This window comes from Berkeleyomyces rouxiae (genome assembly GCF_048999995.1).
Source record: "Berkeleyomyces rouxiae strain 22BRR77 chromosome Unknown BrBRR77_ptg000012l, whole genome shotgun sequence".
NCBI lineage: Eukaryota > Fungi > Ascomycota > Sordariomycetes > Microascales > Ceratocystidaceae > Berkeleyomyces > Berkeleyomyces rouxiae.
In genome coordinates this window covers 870,000-893,040 of record NW_027396502.1, presented here as the reverse complement: position 1 = coordinate 893,040, position 23,041 = coordinate 870,000, and the positions used below count along the sequence as shown (strand labels likewise).

Here is a 23,041-nt window from a genome sequence, read left to right as displayed (position 1 = left end):
GTCTTCAAATGAAGCTTAACAAAATATTACGGATAGGGCCCGAAGAAAGGATTAGGGTTCCGGGTACAGCCAACGACTCGGGACAATGATAGGTTCCTGAGGTGGACAGTCGGGCCTGTGGAGGAAGACGTCAGTTAGACAGAGTGCTAAGACGTATGGTCGGTTGAGATGAAGAGGCAACACACAACTTAGATGGCTATTCTGAGAATAGAGCGGCACAAAGAGGAAGGAGGAGGAACAATCACACACTTCAAAGAAGAAGAAAGGTTGAACTGCAAAGAAAGCAAGAACAGAATGGTATAAAGAAGAAGAAGAAGGTAAGCAAGTGCATGTGATTGTTAAGCTTGGAGAACAAGAGTAAACCTGATCAACTCAGGGCAGGAGACGACGATATTTATGTTGTCGGCGCTCCTGACAAAACTCTGTCTTCCCAAGCTAGAAACAATCAACATCTAACTACGAACAAAAGATAAGTCTCGTGTAAACAAGACGTAACAGGTTCGTAACAATCGAACCAGATAACAACCCCCACCTAAGCACGCAATGGCAATTGCAACAAGAAAACTCCGCAGCAGCAGAACAACGTCTATCAGAGCACCCGTGCTCAGCACATCCCACGACAACCTCATATCCGTTGATCAACTCACGATCTACACAGACCAACCTGTGCCATAAGCGCATCTTCATAGGTCGCCGACCTTCGGCGTTGTGGAAAAGAAGAGTGGGGTAGGTCTCATGCATAACCCTTAGCATGAGCAGTGTCAGGATAGCTATTCATGACAGCATATTTGTCCTCAGTGCTGTCGACACTGGGGACAGGGGATGTTGGGGTTGCACCCTTAAGGACCGACGGAAGCCCGACACCAACACTAACGGCGTATCCTCGAAGGACTAGTCCGGCGCTGGTACGGCAAAACTAATGCCAGACCAGAACCAAGACTAACGGCACTTCCTAGAGGAACTAGTTGTCGTCGCCGCCGATCGTCGGTTGCCTCCCTTTCCAACAGGATAAATAGTCGCATTGTTTCTACACCATTTAGAGAGTTTAGTTTTGATTCTTCAATTCGAGATCTTTGTCCCTCTGTGTCCCTTTCTGTGAAGATCCAGCTTAGCGTAATCACACCTTAACATCATCTCGAATTCTCAAACCCCCCTTTCCCTTTTCCTTTTTTTTTTTTTTTTTTATTTTTCCTTAAGTCACTCTTATCTTTCCTTTTTTTTTACTTTACCGCCGACCCGACGAGGGATCGAGATATATTTTTACTTTTCTTTTACTTTGCCATTTGAATATCCACAGCGGCCAAACCCTATGGCCCCAAACTATTTTGCACCCTCTGACGACGATTCTTCCTTCCACCACAGCTTCCGAGAAGACAGCATACTACCAGAAGTCCCCGGTGAGCCAGAGGTTTTCCACGAAGCAACAATGGCTCACAATAACGAAATGCAGGGACTCCCCAACTCCGCCCCCGCGACCCCAGTGGTTGTGCGAAACACCTCCTCCGACCTCCGCCCGGTCCGTTATGACCATACGCGGCCTGATCTCTACCCAACGTACCGGTCATACGTGGAGATGAAGTACCGCTACGACCACAGTCACTTCAACGGCGCAGGAGGGTTCATTCTGCACTGTTACGGTCTGTTAGCCGACAATGCCTTGCTCCAGACACAGACCTACATTGCCCGCATGAGCCGCGATCCATCGTTGGAGAACGTGGATAAGTTCCTGGAATTCTTGGACAGCTGCTTCGAGGACACCTCAGCTTCCCGTCGTGCACTCTTGGAGCTGCACACCCTCAAATGCCGAGGTGTCTCTGCTCCGGAACATTTGGCTCGGGTCAGTCGGTTGATGCAGATCGCTGGCTGCTATAGACTGAGCCACGAAGAGCGCATAATGAATCTGAGGCGCACCCTCCCCGGGCAAGTGATGTCTGCCCTGGCTGGTTTCCCAGACCCCCCAACCTACGAACAATACGCACAACAGGTGCTTAATGCCTGGCAAAAACTCGACGAGTGTCGGCATGCCCACCCTCCGAGGAACCCTGCCCGGACGTCCCAGTTCCGCAATGTCCCGGCACAACACTCCCCTGATGCCATGGACTGGGCGCCCACCCATAACAGTGCCCCCCGTCGTGCCAAGTGGGTCTCCAAGGAAGAACTCCAGTCACGAAGAGCCAGAGGACTGTGCCTCCGTTGTGGCGCTGGTGGCCACATGTCCCCTAACTGCCCATTCGAGCGTGCCCGCCCCCCGGTACAACAGAGTGTTCGCGCAGCCACGAACCTCCCTCCTCCTGTACTCGAAGAAGAGGGCGAAGAATATTACGAGACCGCCGAGGAGGACTCGGGAAACTGATCGCCTCTGCCCCAAGTCGTGGTCAGAGGCCCAAGCAGGTTTTCAAAGACGACAAGGCTGCTGTGAAGGAATGGGAAGAGTTGAATAGATCTATTACCAACACATCAATTCAATTAGATGCAGTGATCAACAACACTTGTCCCGTGATTGCATTGATTGACACCGGTAGCGCTTCCCCCTCTATGATCAGCAGTGACCTTGTAAAGAAATGGAAACTTGATACGCTTTTCAGTTCGCGTCCCAGAACGCTGGTACCATTTAATTCAAAGAGTACCGTCACGGTTGACCGACTAGCCGTGTTTAAAATTGACATATCGGGCCACATAGAAAAACATGTGGCGTGGGTAGTACCAAAATTAGCCGAAGACATCCTGATCGGATACCCATGGCTCAAGAAACAAGGGGCAAGGATAGACTGTGAAGCCGACACAGTTAGATTTAAATCCGGCATTGTCGCTCGAGGAAAGGCGACGACAAACCATACCTTCCGCTCTACCATGGTACGAATAAACAGAGCGAGCACCTTCTTCCGCGCCGCCAAGAGAGATAAGCTGCGGGTTTTTGCAGCTTCAATCGAAGATATCAATAAAGCCTTGGCCCGTTTGGAGAAAGATAGAGTACCAGCCAACCCCAGAGAGTGGAAAAAGAAGATCCCAGCTTGGATCGAGCACGACAAGGTCAAGGTGTTTGATCCAGACGCACAATTTGCTAAAAAGATGCCTCCCCGCCGGCCTGGCCAGGATCATAGGATCGAGTTGACCGTGCCCGACGAAGAAGCTCCATGGGGCCCCCTTTATAGCATGACCAGAGAAGAACTCGTGGTTCTTCGCCAGACGCTTCTTTCATTGCTGGAAAAAGGCTACATTCGCCACAGCCAGTCCACTGCTGCTGCTCCCATCCTATTCGTGAAAAAGCCTGGTGGCGGCCTCCGCTTCTGTGTAGATTATCGTGCACTAAACGCGACTATGAAAAAGAATCGGTACCCACTCCCAAACATCAGCGAGACCCTAGCTAATGCTTCCAAAGCTAAGTGGTTTACGAAACTCGACGTTGTTTCCGCGTTTCATAACATCAGAATCGCCGAGGGAGATGAGTGGAAGACCGCTTTTCGAACGCGACAAGGCCTTTTTGAGTGGAACGTCATGCCTTTTGGTCTGGCCAACGCGCCTGCAGAGTTCCAAAGTTTTGTGAACAGTCTGCTACGCCCATACTTGGATGTGTGGTGCTCTGCCTACGTCGATGACATCTTGATTTATACCGACGGCACGTTAGAGGACCACTACGAGAAGGTCAACTTGGCTTTAGCAAAGGTTCTGGAGGGCCAACTGACAATCGACATTGATAAATGTGAGTTCGCGGTATCGAAAGTGAAGTACCTGGGATACATCCTTGAGCCCGGCAAGATTTCAACCGACCCAACCAAAGTCTCTGCAGTGTCGGACTGGCCAACGCCCAAGAAGGTCAGGGACGTTCGAGCCTTCCTCGGTCTATGCAATTTCTACCGCACCTTTGTCAGAAATTTCACTACTCTAGCGACTCCCTTGCTACAGTTGACAAAGAAAGACCAGGCCTTCCAGTGGGGCGAAAAGGAAGAAGAGTCCTTCCAGGCTCTAAAAGAAGCATTCACCTCGACCCCTGTCCTCTGCACGCACAATCCAGATCTGCCAACTGTTGTTGAGACAGACGCGTCTGGCTACTGTCTCGGTGCAGCGCTTCTACAGACGCAGCCCGATAGATCAACTAGGCCTTGTGCTTATTTCAGCCGCAAAATGACTGCCGCCGAATGCAACTACCCGATCCACGACAAAGAGCTGTTGGCTGTTGTCTGTGCCCTGAAGGAATGGCGTGGCGAACTCAAGGGCCTGAAGGAGACGTTTACCATCGTCTCAGATCATAAAAACTTGCTGCATTTTACCAAGTTGCAGCACTTGTCCGAACGCCAAGCTAGATGGTACCTGACCTTGAGCGAATACAACTGCACCATCGTCCACCGTCCTGGTAAACTCTCCCCTCTCCCAGATGCTCTCTCTCGCCGCGACACCCCAGACAACACGAATGACGCGCGCTACAACGACCGACTAGCCACTATCTTGCACCACGACGGTAACGGCCTGAAAGTTTTCTCGACACAAACCACCAACACGCCAGAAGCCCCTTCTACCCCCGAACTTCCGCCTGCCTTACGGGAACTCTGGTCTGATGCCTGTGCTGCCGATGATGAATACGCCATTATCCATAAAGCGTTGACAGATGGACTGTCACAGTGGCCCGAAACAATCAGACACAAGTTGAGAGTCAACATTTCCGACTGCTCTTTGGACGCCAAATCCGCTATTCGATTTCGGAATAAACTATGGGTACCTACTAACGAGCCATTGAGAACCGCCATCCTACAGAACATTCATGACTCGCCCATGATGCTGCACCCCGGAAAGAACGTCATGCAAGTCGAGCTGTCTAGAGAGTTTTTCTGGCCCCGCTACGTCGAAGATATCCGCCGTTTCTGCCGCAACTGTCAAATTTGTGGTAGTTCTAACATTCGTCGCGACAACAAGGACACCACCCTCAAAGCCTTGCCAATTCCCGACCAGCCTTGGGCCGAGATTGCCATCGACTTTATCGGACCTTTGGAACCAGCACAGAAAGGCGGCATCACCTACACCCACGTCCTAACTGTTATAGACCGTCTATCCAAGGGCGTCATCCTTATTCCCGCCGACGCCCTCGACATGGAATCTGTTGCAGATATGTTCTTCCACCACTTTTACCGACACCACGGCATGCCAAAATCTATTTTGTCTGACCGCGAATTTGTCAACGCAGCTTGGCGACACCTCTGCAAACGCCTAGAGATCGAAAGGCTAACCACAACAGCTTACCATCCGGCTACCAATGGAGCTGCAGAGAGGATGAACGCTGAGATCAAAGTCAAACTTGCCAAACTCAGCGCTGAAGGCCCCGCCTGGCTCAATCTACTGCCCATGGTCGAGTTCAGCATCAATGCCACCCCATCTTCTGCCACTAATGTTTCACCTTTCTTCTTGTCTCACGGCTACCACCCACGAGTCTTCGCCGCACCACCATTGCCTGTCGAACCCGACAATAACGGTCCACTCGGACAGGCTGAGAGGGTCATCCAACGCCTGAGAGACGCCCAGAAATGGGCCCACGCCAACCTTTCTCTGTCACGAGCGGAGATGGAGCAACGCGAGAATGAACACCGACGTCCTGCACCAGATTTTCCTACAGGCTCATACGTTTGGCTCACCCTACGCCCTGAACAACAAGGCTCAGGCCTCGGCAGGAAACTTAGAGCAAAATACCAATACTGCAAAGTGTTGGAACAAGTTACCCCTCACACTTATCGTCTTGAAGTACCGGGTACAACTGCTCACGACGTCTACCATGCCGATCGCCTTCGCTCAGCTGCCAACGACGCTTTCCCTTCCCAAAAGACTCACGACGATCGACCAGCACCTATGGAAGTCATCAATGGTGAAGAATACTGGGAGGTCGAAAAGATCCTAGGCGAACGCACTTCTAACGGTGTCAAGCAAGTCAAAGTCAAATGGAAAGGCTACGTCAGACCTGGCTGGGAACCAGTCGACCTTCTGGTCGATACCGACGCCTTATTACGGATAGGGCCCGAAGAAAGGATTAGGGTTCCGGGTACAGCCAACGACTCGGGACAATGATAGGTTCCTGAGGTGGACAGTCGGGCCTGTGGAGGAAGACGTCAGTTAGACAGAGTGCTAAGACGTATGGTCGGTTGAGATGAAGAGGCAACACACAACTTAGATGGCTATTCTGAGAATAGAGCGGCACAAAGAGGAAGGAGGAGGAACAATCACACACTTCAAAGAAGAAGAAAGGTTGAACTGCAAAGAAAGCAAGAACAGAATGGTATAAAGAAGAAGAAGAAGGTAAGCAAGTGCATGTGATTGTTAAGCTTGGAGAACAAGAGTAAACCTGATCAACTCAGGGCAGGAGACGACGATATTTATGTTGTCGGCGCTCCTGACAAAACTCTGTCTTCCCAAGCTAGAAACAATCAACATCTAACTATGAACAAAAGATAAGTCTCGTGTAAACAAGACGTAACAGGTTCGTAACAATCGAACCAGATAACAACCCCCACCTAAGCACGCAATGGCAATTGCAACAAGAAAACTCCGCAGCAGCAGAACAACGTCTATCAGAGCACCCGTGCTCAGCACATCCCACGACAACCTCATATCCGTTGATCAACTCACGATCTACACAGACCAACCTGTGCCATAAGCGCATCTTCATAGGTCGCCGACCTTCGGCGTTGTGGAAAAGAAGAGTGGGGTAGGTCTCATGCATAACCCTTAGCATGAGCAGTGTCAGGATGGCTATTCATGACAGTAGCCCCCCTTTTTATGACTGATTTCCACAGCAGTACTAAGATCGTCTGGCGTTAGGCATCCTCTTGTAGAATTCTGCAACCTTCTCAGGTGCATTGGCTAAATGGTCCAGAGGTTCCCAGGAGGGTCCATCATGTTCATAGCCCTCCCAAACTACTTGATATTGCAGAGGGCCACGCGAAGACACGCCTATAATTTCCTTGACCACAAATTCTTCCTCGCCATCTACTATGACGGGAGGAGGAGGAGGGTTTTTCTGGCCAGGAAGAGGATCCGACGCACATGGTTCCAGCAGACAAACGTGGAAGACGGGATGAACCTTCATAGTGGCAGGGAGTGCCAACTCGTAGGCATGCGAAGACACCTTCCGTAGAATCTTAAATGGGCCAAGCTTCTTGAAGTCCAACTTCTTTGAAGGACGAGTAGTTCGAATATTTCTACTCAAAAGCCACACTAAGTCCCCTTCTCGAAGGAGAGGGGCGGAAGATTTGTGTCGATTCGCGTACTCGGTCATCCGCTCACGGCTCCACGTAATTTCAGTCTTTAAAAACTGACAAATGTTGTCAAGCTCTTTAACAAAGTTCCGCAACGGGCCTTTTTCCACAGAGACTGGGAGCGACTCACGCCCACTTCTGGGGTGAAACCCGTGGTTCGCAAAGAAGGGCGTCAGCATAGTAGAACTGGACTCGGAGTCATTGTAAGAGAACTCCGCCAAGGGCAAAAGATCAGCCCAATTGTCCTGTCTATAGTTGGTGTAACCCCGCAGGTATTGCTCCAAAATAGAGTTCACACGCTCAGTCTGACCATCGGTCTGAGGGTGGAACGCAGTACTCAGATTTTGCTTTATGCCCAACAGTTTGGCTAAAGCCTTGGAAAAAGCCGACGTAAACAGACTACCCCTGTCGGACACAATGTCCAATGGCAGACCGTGGAGCCTATACACTGCTGACAAATAGAGCTTAGCAAAACCTGCAGCATCCAGCGAGGAATCGCAAGGTATAAAGTGAGCCATTTTGCTAAGCCTATCGATGACAACGAGAATCATGTCAAAAGAATTGGAGACCGGCAAGCCGGTGATAAAATCAAGGGACACAGATGTCCACCGAGCTTGCGGAATGGTCAGAGGTTTCAGTAGACCGTAGGGACTATGTCGCGCGGACTTGATCCGTTGGCAGACCTCACAATTTCGGATGTACCGGATGACATCACGACGCATCCCGGGCCACCAGTATTCCCGAACAAGAAGTTCAAAAGTGTTCTTTTGTCCAGGGTGTCCGCTAGGCATAATATCATGACAATTCTTCAATGCACGAACTCGTAGATCCTCGTTCGGCAAATATAGAAGGTCGTTGACAAACAAAAGACCGTCATTGTCAAGCCTGCAGACACTGAGGTCCACATCTGGAGGTTTGGTCGACTGGCCTCGAAGAGCAGAAATAACATCAAGAGCCCACTTGTCCGTGGATAGCGCGATTTTTACCTCGTCTACCAAAGACATGGTACCAATAAAATTTTCAGGGGGAATAATAGGAGCACACAGCTCTTTATCCTCCTCAGAAGAAGAAGAAACGAGGTCTTCGTAGCGTCTGGTCAGGGCATCAGCTCTAGAATTCAAGGAGCCAGGCCTATAAGTGATGACATAACGGTACTCGCTCAGTTCCATAGCCCACCTCGCTTGCCGTCTGTTCATGGCCGGAATTTGCTTAAGAACGGCTAAATTCCGATGGTCCGTCAATACCAGAACAGGTTTTTCCAGACTTTCAACCATGAATCGCCACGACTTTAGAGACTCCACAATGGCTAACAACTCCTTGTCACCTACGCCGTAGTTACACTGGGCAGGATTCATTTTTTGAGAGAAATAGGCCACGGGGTGTAGTAGAAGCCCCTTGTCAGTCGGGTGGTATTGAGACATGACGGCAGATATTACACGGTCAGACGCGTCTGTTTCAATAACAGTGTCCAACAGGTAATCAAAGTGCTTGAGGATAGGTTCAGAGCAGAAAAGGTCCTTCAGGGTGTGAAATGCTGCCTCACATTCAGAGGACCAGACAAAAGATTGCGTCTTTTTAGTCAACTCGAAGAGAGGTGTGCAGATTCTAGAGAAGTCACGGATGAACCTCCTATAGAAATTGGCAAAACCCAAAAAGGACTGGACTCCCTTAACAGTTCGGGGAGCCTCCCACTCACGGACAGCCGCAACTTTAGCGGGGTCCATCTTCAGAGCATCGGCTGAAATAACAAAGCCAACAAAGGTAGTTTCAGTCTTGTCGAATTCGCATTTTTCACCCTTGACAAACAGACTGGCCTGCGCTAATTTTAGCAGGACTTTGCGCACATGAACATCATGTTCCTCTTGGTTCAGAGAGAACACCAGGATATCATCCAAGTAACAGACACAGAATATGTCCAAATACTCCGACAAGACCTCGCTGACATATTTCTGACACGTGGCAGGAGCATTGGTGAGCCCAAACGGCATCACATTGTACTCAAAAATGCCATATCGAGTTCTGAAAGCTGTCTTGTATTCATCACCTTTCTTGATGCGAATCAAGTGGTACGCAGCTCTCAGATCCAGCTTTGTAAAAATGTTTCCCGTAGCCGCCGTGCGCAGTGATTCATTGATCCGAGGCAGAGGAGTTACGTCTTTGATGGTGATATCATTGACGGCTCGGAAATCAACACAGAATCGTAAACTGCCTGGCTTCCTAGCAAAAAGAATCGGGGAAGCCAGCGGCGAAGAGGAAGAGGAAATAAAGCCTTTAGCAAGCATGCCATCTAGATATTTTTTGACAGCCTGCAACTCGAGTGGAGTCATATCGTACAGCGGGGCCTTGGGGTATTTCGCATCGGGAACGAAGTTAATCGCATGATCAATGTCCCGGTGAGGTGGTAGTTGATCAGCACCTTCTCGAGAGAACAGAGGAAGTAGGTCATGGTATTTCTTCGGGATGCGTTCAAGGAGCCGTGCATGCTCTTGTTCCGGAGTTAGGTCCTCCTGATTGAGATAATCCAGGACTTCCTGAGCGGTGACACGATAAATCTGTAGTTTCTCAGCTTTGGCAAAGCGATGCAAAGCCTGAGACGACACCGTCACACAGGAACAAGACACAGCTGACGATTGTGCAATAAAAGAAGGAAGGGGTGAAGTGGCTGAAGCAGGAGCAGATCCCTCAATCTGACTGCCAGCGGTAGAAGCAATATTTTTGTCGTTTTTTGTATAAGAAAAATCAAACGAAGCGCCAGAATCAGTAGAAGCAGTCGAAACAGAAGAAGAAGAAGAAGAAGAATCAGAAGCTGCCACAGCATTGCCATCGGCGGTAGAAGTAACCGATATCTTGAGCGTATTGGAAGGCCAAGAAATTTCCGGGTTATGGGCGTCGAGCCAGCATTTCCCCAGGATGATGTGGTAGCCCCCAAGCTTCGTGATTTGAAAAACCAAAGTTTCTGAATAATTAGGAAAAGAGAGGGACAAAGGAACTTGGTGGGTCACTTTACCCGCAGCAGTTTCACTACCATCAACAACATGGAGCGACTCGGCTCTGGCCTTGAGAACAGTAGGAATCTGATGCCTTGCTATAAATTCAGAATCCACAAAACAAGTTGTTGATCCCGAATCCACCATAGCGTAGGCCTCAATGGAATTATTCACTGTCACAGGAATAACCAGAGGGGGAGAGTTACCATAATCGATAGCATTATCAAGAGAACAAGTGCTGATTCTCAAGAGACCCTCATCAGCAGCGTCAGGGCTAGCCAGGACCAGAGGGGAATGGGTCGGTAGCCCTTCTAGTTTTTTGACGCATCAGGCGCAGGGGCCGTCGAGGGAGCCCGGGTAGAAGTGGAGGGAGAAGGGACAGTAGCTGCGCGAAGAGCAAGGTTGTTTTTGGGGCAAGCCTTTAGCATGTGGTCCTTTGCGCCACACTTCCAACAAACACCCTTTGCCATTTTGCCGTCAGCAGTCTTACGGAAGGGTAGACCGTTGGCATCGGGACCTGCAGAGGTACCCTTAGCTGGCTTGGTGTTGGGGACAGCTTTTTGGGCGCCAGCATTTCTCGAACGAGAATCTTGCTGAAAGGGGACCACACCAGGAGGCGGTTGGATTTTCCCGTTGTTTCCCCGGGTTCGGTTGTTGATCGTATTGTCCAGCGTGTTGCAGAAATTAGCGAACTGATCAAGCGTTCCCTTAGGGGCAGGATAGGTGTTCCAAGCCAGAGCGTCCTGTATGTGGGGCTTGAGGCCTCGCTGAAATAGTGCAATGGTGAAATCAGCGTCGGCCCAACCGAGTTTCTTCAACAGCGTTGTAAAAGCAGAGTGATAGGCAGTACAAGTACCTGTCTGCTTTAAGTCGAAGATCTGCTGGGTCGCAGTCATGCGCCAGTCAGGGTCATCGAAAGCCTCAGCTAACGATTTCATAAAATCGTCGTACGTTTCAAAGTTCATGTGTCCAGTGGCCGGGTCCATCCGAGGCATGGCCCAATCCAGAGCGCCATCTCTAAGGTAGGAGAAGGCAGTCATCAGCTTGCGCTGCTCCGTGCGGTGGTGCTTGGGTGCAGCAGCAAATTTGACCGCAAGTTGCCTCTGGAACGCCTGGAAGCCTTGCTGATTGCCATCATAGGGCACGACATCAAGATGCTTGTCGGCCTCTTTCAACGGATCGGCATCCTCTTCCCGTTTGACTCGGGGAAGAGACTCAAGGGAGTTGAAGCGGGCTTCAGCGCCAGCCTGGAACGCAGCCCAGTAAACCTGAGCCGCATCAGGAACAGAGCCAACGGGGATGGGCGGGGCACCATCGTCGGTGCGCAGACCAGACATGTAAGCCGCCACAATAGCCATTTTGATCTCAGCACTGAACTCCCTAGGAAGGGCACCGAGATGCCAGTTCTCAGGAGTTCGGTCAGGAATCGACAGGAGGAACGTATTGAGATGCTCGATCATTTCGCGAGTGAGGGCCATTGCGAGTTGAAACGTAATAGAGAGGGAAAAATAAATGAGGAGAGAAAAAAGTGCCAAAGAGAGCCAAAGTTGTAATAGCGTCGGGTCTTCAAATGAAGCTTAACAAAATATTACGGATAGGGCCCGAAGAAAGGATTAGGGTTCCGGGTACAGCCAACGACTCGGGACAATGATAGGTTCCTGAGGTGGACAGTCGGGCCTGTGGAGGAAGACGTCAGTTAGACAGAGTGCTAAGACGTATGGTCGGTTGAGATGAAGAGGCAACACACAACTTAGATGGCTATTCTGAGAATAGAGCGGCACAAAGAGGAAGGAGGAGGAACAATCACACACTTCAAAGAAGAAGAAAGGTTGAACTGCAAAGAAAGCAAGAACAGAATGGTATAAAGAAGAAGAAGAAGGTAAGCAAGTGCATGTGATTGTTAAGCTTGGAGAACAAGAGTAAACCTGATCAACTCAGGGCAGGAGACGACGATATTTATGTTGTCGGCGCTCCTGACAAAACTCTGTCTTCCCAAGCTAGAAACAATCAACATCTAACTATGAACAAAAGATAAGTCTCGTGTAAACAAGACGTAACAGGTTCGTAACAATCGAACCAGATAACAACCCCCACCTAAGCACGCAATGGCAATTGCAACAAGAAAACTCCGCAGCAGCAGAACAACGTCTATCAGAGCACCCGTGCTCAGCACATCCCACGACAACCTCATATCCGTTGATCAACTCACGATCTACACAGACCAACCTGTGCCATAAGCGCATCTTCATAGGTCGCCGACCTTCGGCGTTGTGGAAAAGAAGAGTGGGGTAGGTCTCATGCATAACCCTTAGCATGAGCAGTGTCAGGATGGCTATTCATGACACGCCTACAAACTATGGCTCAGCCAAAAAGGAACCAAAACGACGCGCAAAAGGAGGAAGAGAGGCTGATGTTGGGGTTGCACCCTTAAGGACCGACGGAAGCCCGACACCAACACTAACGGCGTATCCTCGAAGGACTAGTCCGGCGCTGGTACGGCAAAACTAATGCCAGACCAGAACCAAGACTAACGGCACTTCCTAGAGGAACTAGTTGTCGTCGCCGCCGATCGTCGGTTGCCTCCCTTTCCAACAGGATAAATAGTCGCATTGTTTCTACACCATTTAGAGAGTTTAGTTTTGATTCTTCAATTCGAGATCTTTGTCCCTCTGTGTCCCTTTCTGTGAAGATCCAGCTTAGCGTAATCACACCTTAACAGGGGAGCTTGCGTAAGCGGCCCGCATGTCGTCGGTGGTGCGGCCACTCATGTTGAGAGTTTGTGTAACAGTAAAAAATAATGTGTGATGAAGATTGATAACGGGTTTGGGGAAAATAAACGATAAGACTGTTGAGAACTGTAGGGGCAATGCAATCTGTAAAAGCTGTATCTGTACCTGTGGCTGTAAAGAACTGTAGAACTGTAGAACTGTAGGGCTGTAGCGAAAAAGAAGATCGCAATATGATGTAAGGGGCCAAGTCGTAAAAGGACGTAGAAGGGCAGAAACAGATATATTGCGATGGAGAGAAGAAGAAAGAACTAACTAAAACTAGGAGAGAGCAGCAGCTCTTTATACTGCCTGGGTAGAACAACTGAGGCCTACCTGATTGACCCAAACGTGGTGAGTCATCGGGCGTTCGGATCAAGGCCGGTTGGGCCACTTGTATTCGGACCGTCAGTAGTCGGGCCTTTGCGGACTCGGACCACCGACACTCGAACCACCGTTGCTCAAGCCACACCGGCTTCAACTCGGGCAATCAGGCAAAGCCTTGACCCGGGTCTCCCAGACCCTAACACAAGACGCCGAGAGATTCGTTGAGAGATTCCGTGAAGGCTGGGAGTTGGCACAAGCCGCCATGGCGTCACGACAGCAAGAAATGGAGAATCAGGCCAACAAGTCACGCAGCAGCCAAGAGCGTTTCGAAGTAGGCGACCTAGTGTGGCTCAAGCTAAAGAACATTTCGACACCCCAGATTTCCAAGAAAATGTCGTGGGTCAACGCCAAATACCGAGTGACGAAAGTCGTATCTCCCCACGTTGTCGAGCTTGATGTGCCTACGAATATCTACCCGAAGTTCCATGTCGACCTGATCAAGAGAGCAGCCGGGAATCCACTCCCCTCCCAAAAGACCGACGACACGCAACCCCCCGCGCTCGAAGAGAACGAATATGGAGAGCCTGAATACTTGGTCGAGCGAATCTTGAGAAGCCGCCGGAGACGCGTAGGAAGAGGCTACCGCAGAGAAGTTCTTGTCAAATGGGCCGGATACGCAGAGCCAGACTGGAGACCGCGAGCCGACTTTGAGGAGACGGAAGCACTGGAGACTTTCGAAGCCGAGTTTGGAGATGAGGATGACGTTGGAGAGCCACAGACTGGCGCTATGACGGGCCCCCGCACACGGATGAGAGGAGGGGGGTAATGTTACGGGTCGTGGACCCGACGTTGGATCATCTTTGGGCTGATCCATGTTGACCCACTTTTTGTGTGATTTGAAGTTGGGTCCACTTTCGGGTTAGGGTTTGTGGACCCACTTTTAGTCGACCAGGGTGCGACCCACTTTTTGTGTCACAGGGGTCGGGACCCACTTTTATGTGCACGGGTGTTGCTCCACTTTTATTGTACAGGGGTCATAGGGCTGGTTGCCCTGGTGGGGCGCACACAACTGGATTGTCGAACGCCTATAAAGCAGAGCCAGTTCCCCCATCTTTAGTTTGGATTTTCTTCTTCCTTTTCTTTCTTTTCTTCCCTATGTTAAAGATAATAAACAGCATTGGACCTAACTATGAGTTTTCTCCGTACTTAGACAACCCGTCACAATTACCAACGAAGCGGCGGACATCGTCAGAGAGGCCAGGCCAAGCGTAGGAGCGGCTGACTAGATCACGGGTTGCTGATCCTCCAGGGTGACCGGTGAGCGTGGAGTCGTGGACTTGCTGGATGATACGAGTGCGGAGGGGCTCGTAGTACGGGATCCACAGGCGGTCACGCCAGAGGAGACGGGTGGCGGAGTCGAGGGTACACTCGCTGATCTGCCAAGGAAGGCCCCACTCGTTGGGGAACGAGCGGGCTTGTTCTTGGACAGCTTGTCGCGCTTGCCAATAACGTTCGTTATGGGTAAGTGCCGAGTGCCAGAGGGTCTGGAGTTCCGGGTCAGCAAAAGGGGCATCTAGGGCAGCGTGGTCGAGGGTCAGGGTTCCTTCAGGGTCTTTGTCAGGCTCTTTAGCCCAAACAGCGGCGGCAATGACGAAGTCGGGCCCGTCAGGGCGCAGAACTTGGTGGACACGGGACTGGAGGCGTTCATCGGAGAGGTCTTGGGTGTAACGATCTATGGATCGAGGTAGGCTCAGGCTCCGCCCTCACCGCCGTTTACACCGCCGTCCACACCGCCTTGCACACCGCCGTTACTCACCGCCTGCCAAACCCGTGTGCACACCGTCGTTGTCAAGGGTACGCGTCATACCTCTACCGCGCGTATATAGATAGTGTTGTTTCCGCCCGTTTTCTTGTACATTAGTCTTTTCTCTTTATCTGTTTCTTAATTTATTTCTGCTGTTCTAAAAGCGTTCTCCTTTAGACCGTAAAGCCTTACAATAGAAACAGATCTACCCTTGTTTACACTGTCCTCGTTTCTTTTACCCTGTCTTCGTACCTTTTCCTCGTTACCACCCGCCACCTGTACATCGTTTCTCTCTGTTCCTCTTTTGTTCCACCGTCACATGCCCTACTGTGCACCTACCACCGACCCCGACTCTGACACCACTTCCAACAACACCGTCTTCTTCGACTCTGAGCCTCCTCCGACAGCCATGTCCGATCCTACTGTCCCTGTTCCAGCCCCGGCGGCCCCGTCGCTTCAAGATCTGCTGCAAGCCATCCAGCAGCTCAACGAGAAGCACGACCACGCGCAACAACAATTGCGCGACGAGTTCAACAGTGGCCAACAAAAACGAGATCAGGCCATCGCCGATCTCCAAGCTTTTGCCCGTGCTGCCACCGCTACTTCCGCTCCCGCCGTCGTCCCTGCGTCCCCTGTCCCCACTGCTGTCCCCGCTGCTCCCGTGCCCGTTGCAACTACGGAAAGAAACCTCGAACCGAGGAAGCGTGCCCTCCCGGATATCGCCTTGTTTTCCGGCCAACGCTCTGCCTACCGCGTCTGGGCCCTGAGTGCCCGCTCCAAGCTTGCACTGGACAGCGAGTCAATCGGTGACCACCGCAAGCAATACGCGTACCTTTTTGCGCGTATGACGGTAGAAGCCCAGAACCTCGTCGTGGCGTACTTCGAGCAGGGCTTGCTGAACGACACCGGGCCCCACCAGTTCCTGGAGTACTTGGACTACATATTCATCGACCCCTTTGCTGCTGACCGTGCTCTCTTCCACCTGGACAACATGCGCCAGGGACCCTCTGAACCCTTCGCCTTGTTCCTGCCCCGCTTCGAAAAAGTCCTCCAGGACGCCAACATCATTGGCGACCGCAACCGCATTTCGAAGTTGCAAACCGCCATGGCGCCTGCCCTCCGACAAGCGATGGTCTATGTCAACGTCCCCGCGACGTACCCTGAATTTACCAACTGCATGCAAAACGTCGCTTCCAAGGCTGAGCAATTCCTACCTCGTCCCCGCCGCGGCCACTACTCCGCTTTCACTGATAACACGACCTACTCTCCGTACGCTGCCCACCCTGTTTCCCCTGCTCCTGCTGGCCCTTTTGTTTCCTCCGTTCCCCCGTCGGCTGCTGCTCGTCACCCCGATGCTATGGATTGGACTCCCACTGTCACTGCCACGGCCCTTCAGCCCCTGACCGACGAGGAGCGCGAGCGCCTCCGCCGCAACCGCGCCTGCTTCCGCTGCCGCCAGACTGGCCATCTGCGCCAGAACTGTCCACTGAACTTTGTCCCCACTACTACCGTCCCTGTCCGCTCCACCAACCTTCCCCAGCTTGCTGCGCCGACCCCAGCTCTGCCCCTGCCTGTGCCCACGCCCGCGTCCCGCGACATGTCGGGAAATGGAGAGCTCTAGGCGAACGTCGCCGTCTAGAGCCCCAAGGAGAGAAGATCGCTCGGGAGGAAATGGGGGCTAGAGGTACCTATATAGATGTTGTTCTCAATAAAACTTGTTCTACCTCTGCCTTCGTCGACTCCGGTTGCCTGTGTCTTGCCACCGTCTCTCCGCGCACCGCCACCCGCGCCCACGCTACTTATTACGGATAGGGCCCGAAGAAAGGATTAGGGTTCCGGGTACAGCCAACGACTCGGGACAATGATAGGTTCCTGAGGTGGACAGTCGGGCCTGTGGAGGAAGACGTCAGTTAGACAGAGTGCTAAGACGTATGGTCGGTTGAGATGAAGAGGCAACACACAACTTAGATGGCTATTCTGAGAATAGAGCGGCACAAAGAGGAAGGAGGAGGAACAATCACACACTTCAAAGAAGAAGAAAGGTTGAACTGCAAAGAAAGCAAGAACAGAATGGTATAAAGAAGAAGAAGAAGGTAAGCAAGTGCATGTGATTGTTAAGCTTGGAGAACAAGAGTAAACCTGATCAACTCAGGGCAGGAGACGACGATATTTATGTTGTCGGCGCTCCTGACAAAACTCTGTCTTCCCAAGCTAGAAACAATCAACATCTAACTATGAACAAAAGATAAGTCTCGTGTAAACAAGACGTAACAGGTTCGTAACAATCGAACCAGATAACAACCCCCACCTAAGCACGCAATGGCAATTGCAACAAGAAAACTCCGCAGCAGCAGAACAACGTCTATCAGAGCACCCGTGCTCAGCACATCCCACGACAACCTCATATCCGTTGATCAACTCACGATCTACACAGACCAACCTGTGCCATAAGCGCATCTTCATAGGTCGCCGACCTTCGGCGTTGTGGAAAAGAAGAGTGGGGTAGGTCTCATGCATAACCCTTAGCATGAGCAGTGTCAGGATAGCTATTCATGACAGTAGCCCCCCTTTTTATGACTGATTTCCACAGCAGTACTAAGATCGTCTGGCGTTAGGCATCCTCTTGTAGAATTCTGCAACCTTCTCAGGTGCATTGGCTAAATGGTCCAGAGGTTCCCAGGAGGGTCCATCATGTTCATAGCCCTCCCAAACTACTTGATATTGCAGAGGGCCACGCGAAGACACGCCTATAATTTCCTTGACCACAAATTCTTCCTCGCCATCTACTATGACGGGAGGAGGAGGAGGGTTTTTCTGGCCAGGAAGAGGATCCGACGCACATGGTTCCAGCAGACAAACGTGGAAGACGGGATGAACCTTCATAGTGGCAGGGAGTGCCAACTCGTAGGCATGCGAAGACACCTTCCGTAGAATCTTAAATGGGCCAAGCTTCTTGAAGTCCAACTTCTTTGAAGGACGAGTAGTTCGAATATTTCTACTCAAAAGCCACACTAAGTCCCCTTCTCGAAGGAGAGGGGCGGAAGATTTGTGTCGATTCGCGTACTCGGTCATCCGCTCACGGCTCCACGTAATTTCAGTCTTTAAAAACTGACAAATGTTGTCAAGCTCTTTAACAAAGTTCCGCAACGGGCCTTTTTCCACAGAGACTGGGAGCGACTCACGCCCACTTCTGGGGTGAAACCCGTGGTTCGCAAAGAAGGGCGTCAGCATAGTAGAACTGGACTCGGAGTCATTGTAAGAGAACTCCGCCAAGGGCAAAAGATCAGCCCAATTGTCCTGTCTATAGTTGGTGTAACCCCGCAGGTATTGCTCCAAAATAGAGTTCACACGCTCAGTCTGACCATCGGTCTGAGGGTGGAACGCAGTACTCAGATTTTGCTTTATGCCCAACAGTTTGGCTAAAGCCTTGGAAAAAGCCGACGTAAACAGACTACCCCTGTCGGACACAATGTCCAATGGCAGACCGTGGAGCCTATACACTGCTGACAAATAGAGCTTAGCAAAACCTGCAGCATCCAGCGAGGAATCGCAAGGTATAAAGTGAGCCATTTTGCTAAGCCTATCGATGACAACGAGAATCATGTCAAAAGAATTGGAGACCGGCAAGCCGGTGATAAAATCAAGGGACACAGATGTCCACCGAGCTTGCGGAATGGTCAGAGGTTTCAGTAGACCGTAGGGACTATGTCGCGCGGACTTGATCCGTTGGCAGACCTCACAATTTCGGATGTACCGGATGACATCACGACGCATCCCGGGCCACCAGTATTCCCGAACAAGAAGTTCAAAAGTGTTCTTTTGTCCAGGGTGTCCGCTAGGCATAATATCATGACAATTCTTCAATGCACGAACTCGTAGATCCTCGTTCGGCAAATATAGAAGGTCGTTGACAAACAAAAGACCGTCATTGTCAAGCCTGCAGACACTGAGGTCCACATCTGGAGGTTTGGTCGACTGGCCTCGAAGAGCAGAAATAACATCAAGAGCCCACTTGTCCGTGGATAGCGCGATTTTTACCTCGTCTACCAAAGACATGGTACCAATAAAATTTTCAGGGGGAATAATAGGAGCACACAGCTCTTTATCCTCCTCAGAAGAAGAAGAAACGAGGTCTTCGTAGCGTCTGGTCAGGGCATCAGCTCTAGAATTCAAGGAGCCAGGCCTATAAGTGATGACATAACGGTACTCGCTCAGTTCCATAGCCCACCTCGCTTGCCGTCTGTTCATGGCCGGAATTTGCTTAAGAACGGCTAAATTCCGATGGTCCGTCAATACCAGAACAGGTTTTTCCAGACTTTCAACCATGAATCGCCACGACTTTAGAGACTCCACAATGGCTAACAACTCCTTGTCACCTACGCCGTAGTTACACTGGGCAGGATTCATTTTTTGAGAGAAATAGGCCACGGGGTGTAGTAGAAGCCCCTTGTCAGTCGGGTGGTATTGAGACATGACGGCAGATATTACACGGTCAGACGCGTCTGTTTCAATAACAGTGTCCAACAGGTAATCAAAGTGCTTGAGGATAGGTTCAGAGCAGAAAAGGTCCTTCAGGGTGTGAAATGCTGCCTCACATTCAGAGGACCAGACAAAAGATTGCGTCTTTTTAGTCAACTCGAAGAGAGGTGTGCAGATTCTAGAGAAGTCACGGATGAACCTCCTATAGAAATTGGCAAAACCCAAAAAGGACTGGACTCCCTTAACAGTTCGGGGAGCCTCCCACTCACGGACAGCCGCAACTTTAGCGGGGTCCATCTTCAGAGCATCGGCTGAAATAACAAAGCCAACAAAGGTAGTTTCAGTCTTGTCGAATTCGCATTTTTCACCCTTGACAAACAGACTGGCCTGCGCTAATTTTAGCAGGACTTTGCGCACATGAACATCATGTTCCTCTTGGTTCAGAGAGAACACCAGGATATCATCCAAGTAACAGACACAGAATATGTCCAAATACTCCGACAAGACCTCGCTGACATATTTCTGACACGTGGCAGGAGCATTGGTGAGCCCAAACGGCATCACATTGTACTCAAAAATGCCATATCGAGTTCTGAAAGCTGTCTTGTATTCATCACCTTTCTTGATGCGAATCAAGTGGTACGCAGCTCTCAGATCCAGCTTTGTAAAAATGTTTCCCGTAGCCGCCGTGCGCAGTGATTCATTGATCCGAGGCAGAGGAGTTACGTCTTTGATGGTGATATCATTGACGGCTCGGAAATCAACACAGAATCGTAAACTGCCTGGCTTCCTAGCAAAAAGAATCGGGGAAGCCAGCGGCGAAGAGGAAGAGGAAATAAAGCCTTTAGCAAGCATGCCATCTAGATATTTTTTGACAGCCTGCAACTCGAGTGGAGTCATATCGTACAGCGGGGCCTTGGGGTATTTCGCATCGGGAACGAAGTTAATCGCATGATCAATGTCCCGGTGAGGTGGTAGTTGATCAGCACCTTCTCGAGAGAACAGAGGAAGTAGGTCATGGTATTTCTTCGGGATGCGTTCAAGGAGCCGTGCATGCTCTTGTTCCGGAGTTAGGTCCTCCTGATTGAGATAATCCAGGACTTCCTGAGCGGTGACACGATAAATCTGTAGTTTCTCAGCTTTGGCAAAGCGATGCAAAGCCTGAGACGACACCGTCACACAGGAACAAGACACAGCTGACGATTGTGCAATAAAAGAAGGAAGGGGTGAAGTGGCTGAAGCAGGAGCAGATCCCTCAATCTGACTGCCAGCGGTAGAAGCAATATTTTTGTCGTTTTTTGTATAAGAAAAATCAAACGAAGCGCCAGAATCAGTAGAAGCAGTCGAAACAGAAGAAGAAGAAGAAGAAGAATCAGAAGCTGCCACAGCATTGCCATCGGCGGTAGAAGTAACCGATATCTTGAGCGTATTGGAAGGCCAAGAAATTTCCGGGTTATGGGCGTCGAGCCAGCATTTCCCCAGGATGATGTGGTAGCCCCCAAGCTTCGTGATTTGAAAAACCAAAGTTTCTGAATAATTAGGAAAAGAGAGGGACAAAGGAACTTGGTGGGTCACTTTACCCGCAGCAGTTTCACTACCATCAACAACATGGAGCGACTCGGCTCTGGCCTTGAGAACAGTAGGAATCTGATGCCTTGCTATAAATTCAGAATCCACAAAACAAGTTGTTGATCCCGAATCCACCATAGCGTAGGCCTCAATGGAATTATTCACTGTCACAGGAATAACCAGAGGGGGAGAGTTACCATAATCGATAGCATTATCAAGAGAACAAGTGCTGATTCTCAAGAGACCCTCATCAGCAGCGTCAGGGCTAGCCAGGACCAGAGGGGAATGGGTCGGTAGCCCTTCTAGTTTTTTGACGCATCAGGCGCAGGGGCCGTCGAGGGAGCCCGGGTAGAAGTGGAGGGAGAAGGGACAGTAGCTGCGCGAAGAGCAAGGTTGTTTTTGGGGCAAGCCTTTAGCATGTGGTCCTTTGCGCCACACTTCCAACAAACACCCTTTGCCATTTTGCCGTCAGCAGTCTTACGGAAGGGTAGACCGTTGGCATCGGGACCTGCAGAGGTACCCTTAGCTGGCTTGGTGTTGGGGACAGCTTTTTGGGCGCCAGCATTTCTCGAACGAGAATCTTGCTGAAAGGGGACCACACCAGGAGGCGGTTGGATTTTCCCGTTGTTTCCCCGGGTTCGGTTGTTGATCGTATTGTCCAGCGTGTTGCAGAAATTAGCGAACTGATCAAGCGTTCCCTTAGGGGCAGGATAGGTGTTCCAAGCCAGAGCGTCCTGTATGTGGGGCTTGAGGCCTCGCTGAAATAGTGCAATGGTGAAATCAGCGTCGGCCCAACCGAGTTTCTTCAACAGCGTTGTAAAAGCAGAGTGATAGGCAGTACAAGTACCTGTCTGCTTTAAGTCGAAGATCTGCTGGGTCGCAGTCATGCGCCAGTCAGGGTCATCGAAAGCCTCAGCTAACGATTTCATAAAATCGTCGTACGTTTCAAAGTTCATGTGTCCAGTGGCCGGGTCCATCCGAGGCATGGCCCAATCCAGAGCGCCATCTCTAAGGTAGGAGAAGGCAGTCATCAGCTTGCGCTGCTCCGTGCGGTGGTGCTTGGGTGCAGCAGCAAATTTGACCGCAAGTTGCCTCTGGAACGCCTGGAAGCCTTGCTGATTGCCATCATAGGGCACGACATCAAGATGCTTGTCGGCCTCTTTCAACGGATCGGCATCCTCTTCCCGTTTGACTCGGGGAAGAGACTCAAGGGAGTTGAAGCGGGCTTCAGCGCCAGCCTGGAACGCAGCCCAGTAAACCTGAGCCGCATCAGGAACAGAGCCAACGGCGATGGGCGGGGCACCATCGTCGGTGCGCAGACCAGACATGTAAGCCGCCACAATAGCCATTTTGATCTCAGCACTGAACTCCCTAGGAAGGGCACCGAGATGCCAGTTCTCAGGAGTTCGGTCAGGAATCGACAGGAGGAACGTATTGAGATGCTCGATCATTTCGCGAGTGAGGGCCATTGCGAGTTGAAACGTAATAGAGAGGGAAAAATAAATGAGGAGAGAAAAAAGTGCCAAAGAGAGCCAAAGTTGTAATAGCGTCGGGTCTTCAAATGAAGCTTAACAAAATATTACGGATAGGGCCCGAAGAAAGGATTAGGGTTCCGGGTACAGCCAACGACTCGGGACAATGATAGGTTCCTGAGGTGGACAGTCGGGCCTGTGGAGGAAGACGTCAGTTAGACAGAGTGCTAAGACGTATGGTCGGTTGAGATGAAGAGGCAACACACAACTTAGATGGCTATTCTGAGAATAGAGCGGCACAAAGAGGAAGGAGGAGGAACAATCACACACTTCAAAGAAGAAGAAAGGTTGAACTGCAAAGAAAGCAAGAACAGAATGGTATAAAGAAGAAGAAGAAGGTAAG

The 23,041-nt window shown here is 50.7% G+C and overlaps 9 protein-coding genes across 9 annotated transcripts; 4 read left to right on the top strand and 5 right to left on the bottom strand.

The window, feature by feature from the left end:
- Positions 1 to 1,309: 1,309 nt before the first annotated feature.
- Positions 1,310 to 2,353, top strand: BROUX77_007544 (uncharacterized protein; the record flags this gene model as incomplete). Its single annotated transcript, XM_073752650.1, has 1 exon — positions 1,310 to 2,353. One exon carries the CDS (start codon positions 1,310 to 1,312, stop codon positions 2,351 to 2,353), a length of 1,044 nt encoding a protein of 347 aa, XP_073601837.1.
- A 497-nt stretch (positions 2,354 to 2,850) lies between these two features.
- Positions 2,851 to 6,048, top strand: BROUX77_007543 (uncharacterized protein; the record flags this gene model as incomplete). Its single annotated transcript, XM_073752649.1, has 1 exon — positions 2,851 to 6,048. One exon carries the CDS (start codon positions 2,851 to 2,853, stop codon positions 6,046 to 6,048), a length of 3,198 nt encoding a protein of 1,065 aa, XP_073601836.1.
- A 730-nt stretch (positions 6,049 to 6,778) lies between these two features.
- On the bottom strand, positions 6,779 to 10,369 carry BROUX77_007542 (uncharacterized protein; the record flags this gene model as incomplete). The annotated part of the gene is made up of 1 exon (XM_073752648.1): positions 6,779 to 10,369. The coding sequence occupies one exon, from the start codon at positions 10,367 to 10,369 to the stop codon at positions 6,779 to 6,781; it is 3,591 nt and encodes a 1,196-aa protein (XP_073601835.1).
- Positions 10,370 to 10,533: 164 nt separating this feature from the next.
- BROUX77_007541 (uncharacterized protein) lies at positions 10,534 to 11,700 on the bottom strand (the record flags this gene model as incomplete). Its single annotated transcript, XM_073752647.1, has 1 exon — positions 10,534 to 11,700. The coding sequence occupies one exon, from the start codon at positions 11,698 to 11,700 to the stop codon at positions 10,534 to 10,536; it is 1,167 nt and encodes a 388-aa protein (XP_073601834.1).
- A 1,876-nt stretch (positions 11,701 to 13,576) lies between these two features.
- BROUX77_007540 (uncharacterized protein) lies at positions 13,577 to 14,140 on the top strand (the record flags this gene model as incomplete). The annotated part of the gene is made up of 1 exon (XM_073752646.1): positions 13,577 to 14,140. One exon carries the CDS (start codon positions 13,577 to 13,579, stop codon positions 14,138 to 14,140), a length of 564 nt encoding a protein of 187 aa, XP_073601833.1.
- A 361-nt stretch (positions 14,141 to 14,501) lies between these two features.
- On the bottom strand, positions 14,502 to 15,179 carry BROUX77_007539 (uncharacterized protein; the record flags this gene model as incomplete). The annotated part of the gene is made up of 2 exons (XM_073752645.1): positions 14,502 to 15,046; positions 15,131 to 15,179. 2 exons carry the CDS (start codon positions 15,177 to 15,179, stop codon positions 14,502 to 14,504), a joined length of 594 nt encoding a protein of 197 aa, XP_073601832.1.
- Positions 15,180 to 15,437: 258 nt separating this feature from the next.
- Positions 15,438 to 16,739, top strand: BROUX77_007538 (uncharacterized protein; the record flags this gene model as incomplete). The annotated part of the gene is made up of 1 exon (XM_073752644.1): positions 15,438 to 16,739. The coding sequence occupies one exon, from the start codon at positions 15,438 to 15,440 to the stop codon at positions 16,737 to 16,739; it is 1,302 nt and encodes a 433-aa protein (XP_073601831.1).
- Positions 16,740 to 17,713: 974 nt separating this feature from the next.
- BROUX77_007537 (uncharacterized protein) lies at positions 17,714 to 21,304 on the bottom strand (the record flags this gene model as incomplete). Its single annotated transcript, XM_073752643.1, has 1 exon — positions 17,714 to 21,304. One exon carries the CDS (start codon positions 21,302 to 21,304, stop codon positions 17,714 to 17,716), a length of 3,591 nt encoding a protein of 1,196 aa, XP_073601830.1.
- A 164-nt stretch (positions 21,305 to 21,468) lies between these two features.
- BROUX77_007536 (uncharacterized protein) lies at positions 21,469 to 22,635 on the bottom strand (the record flags this gene model as incomplete). The annotated part of the gene is made up of 1 exon (XM_073752642.1): positions 21,469 to 22,635. One exon carries the CDS (start codon positions 22,633 to 22,635, stop codon positions 21,469 to 21,471), a length of 1,167 nt encoding a protein of 388 aa, XP_073601829.1.
- Positions 22,636 to 23,041: the final 406 nt, after the last annotated feature.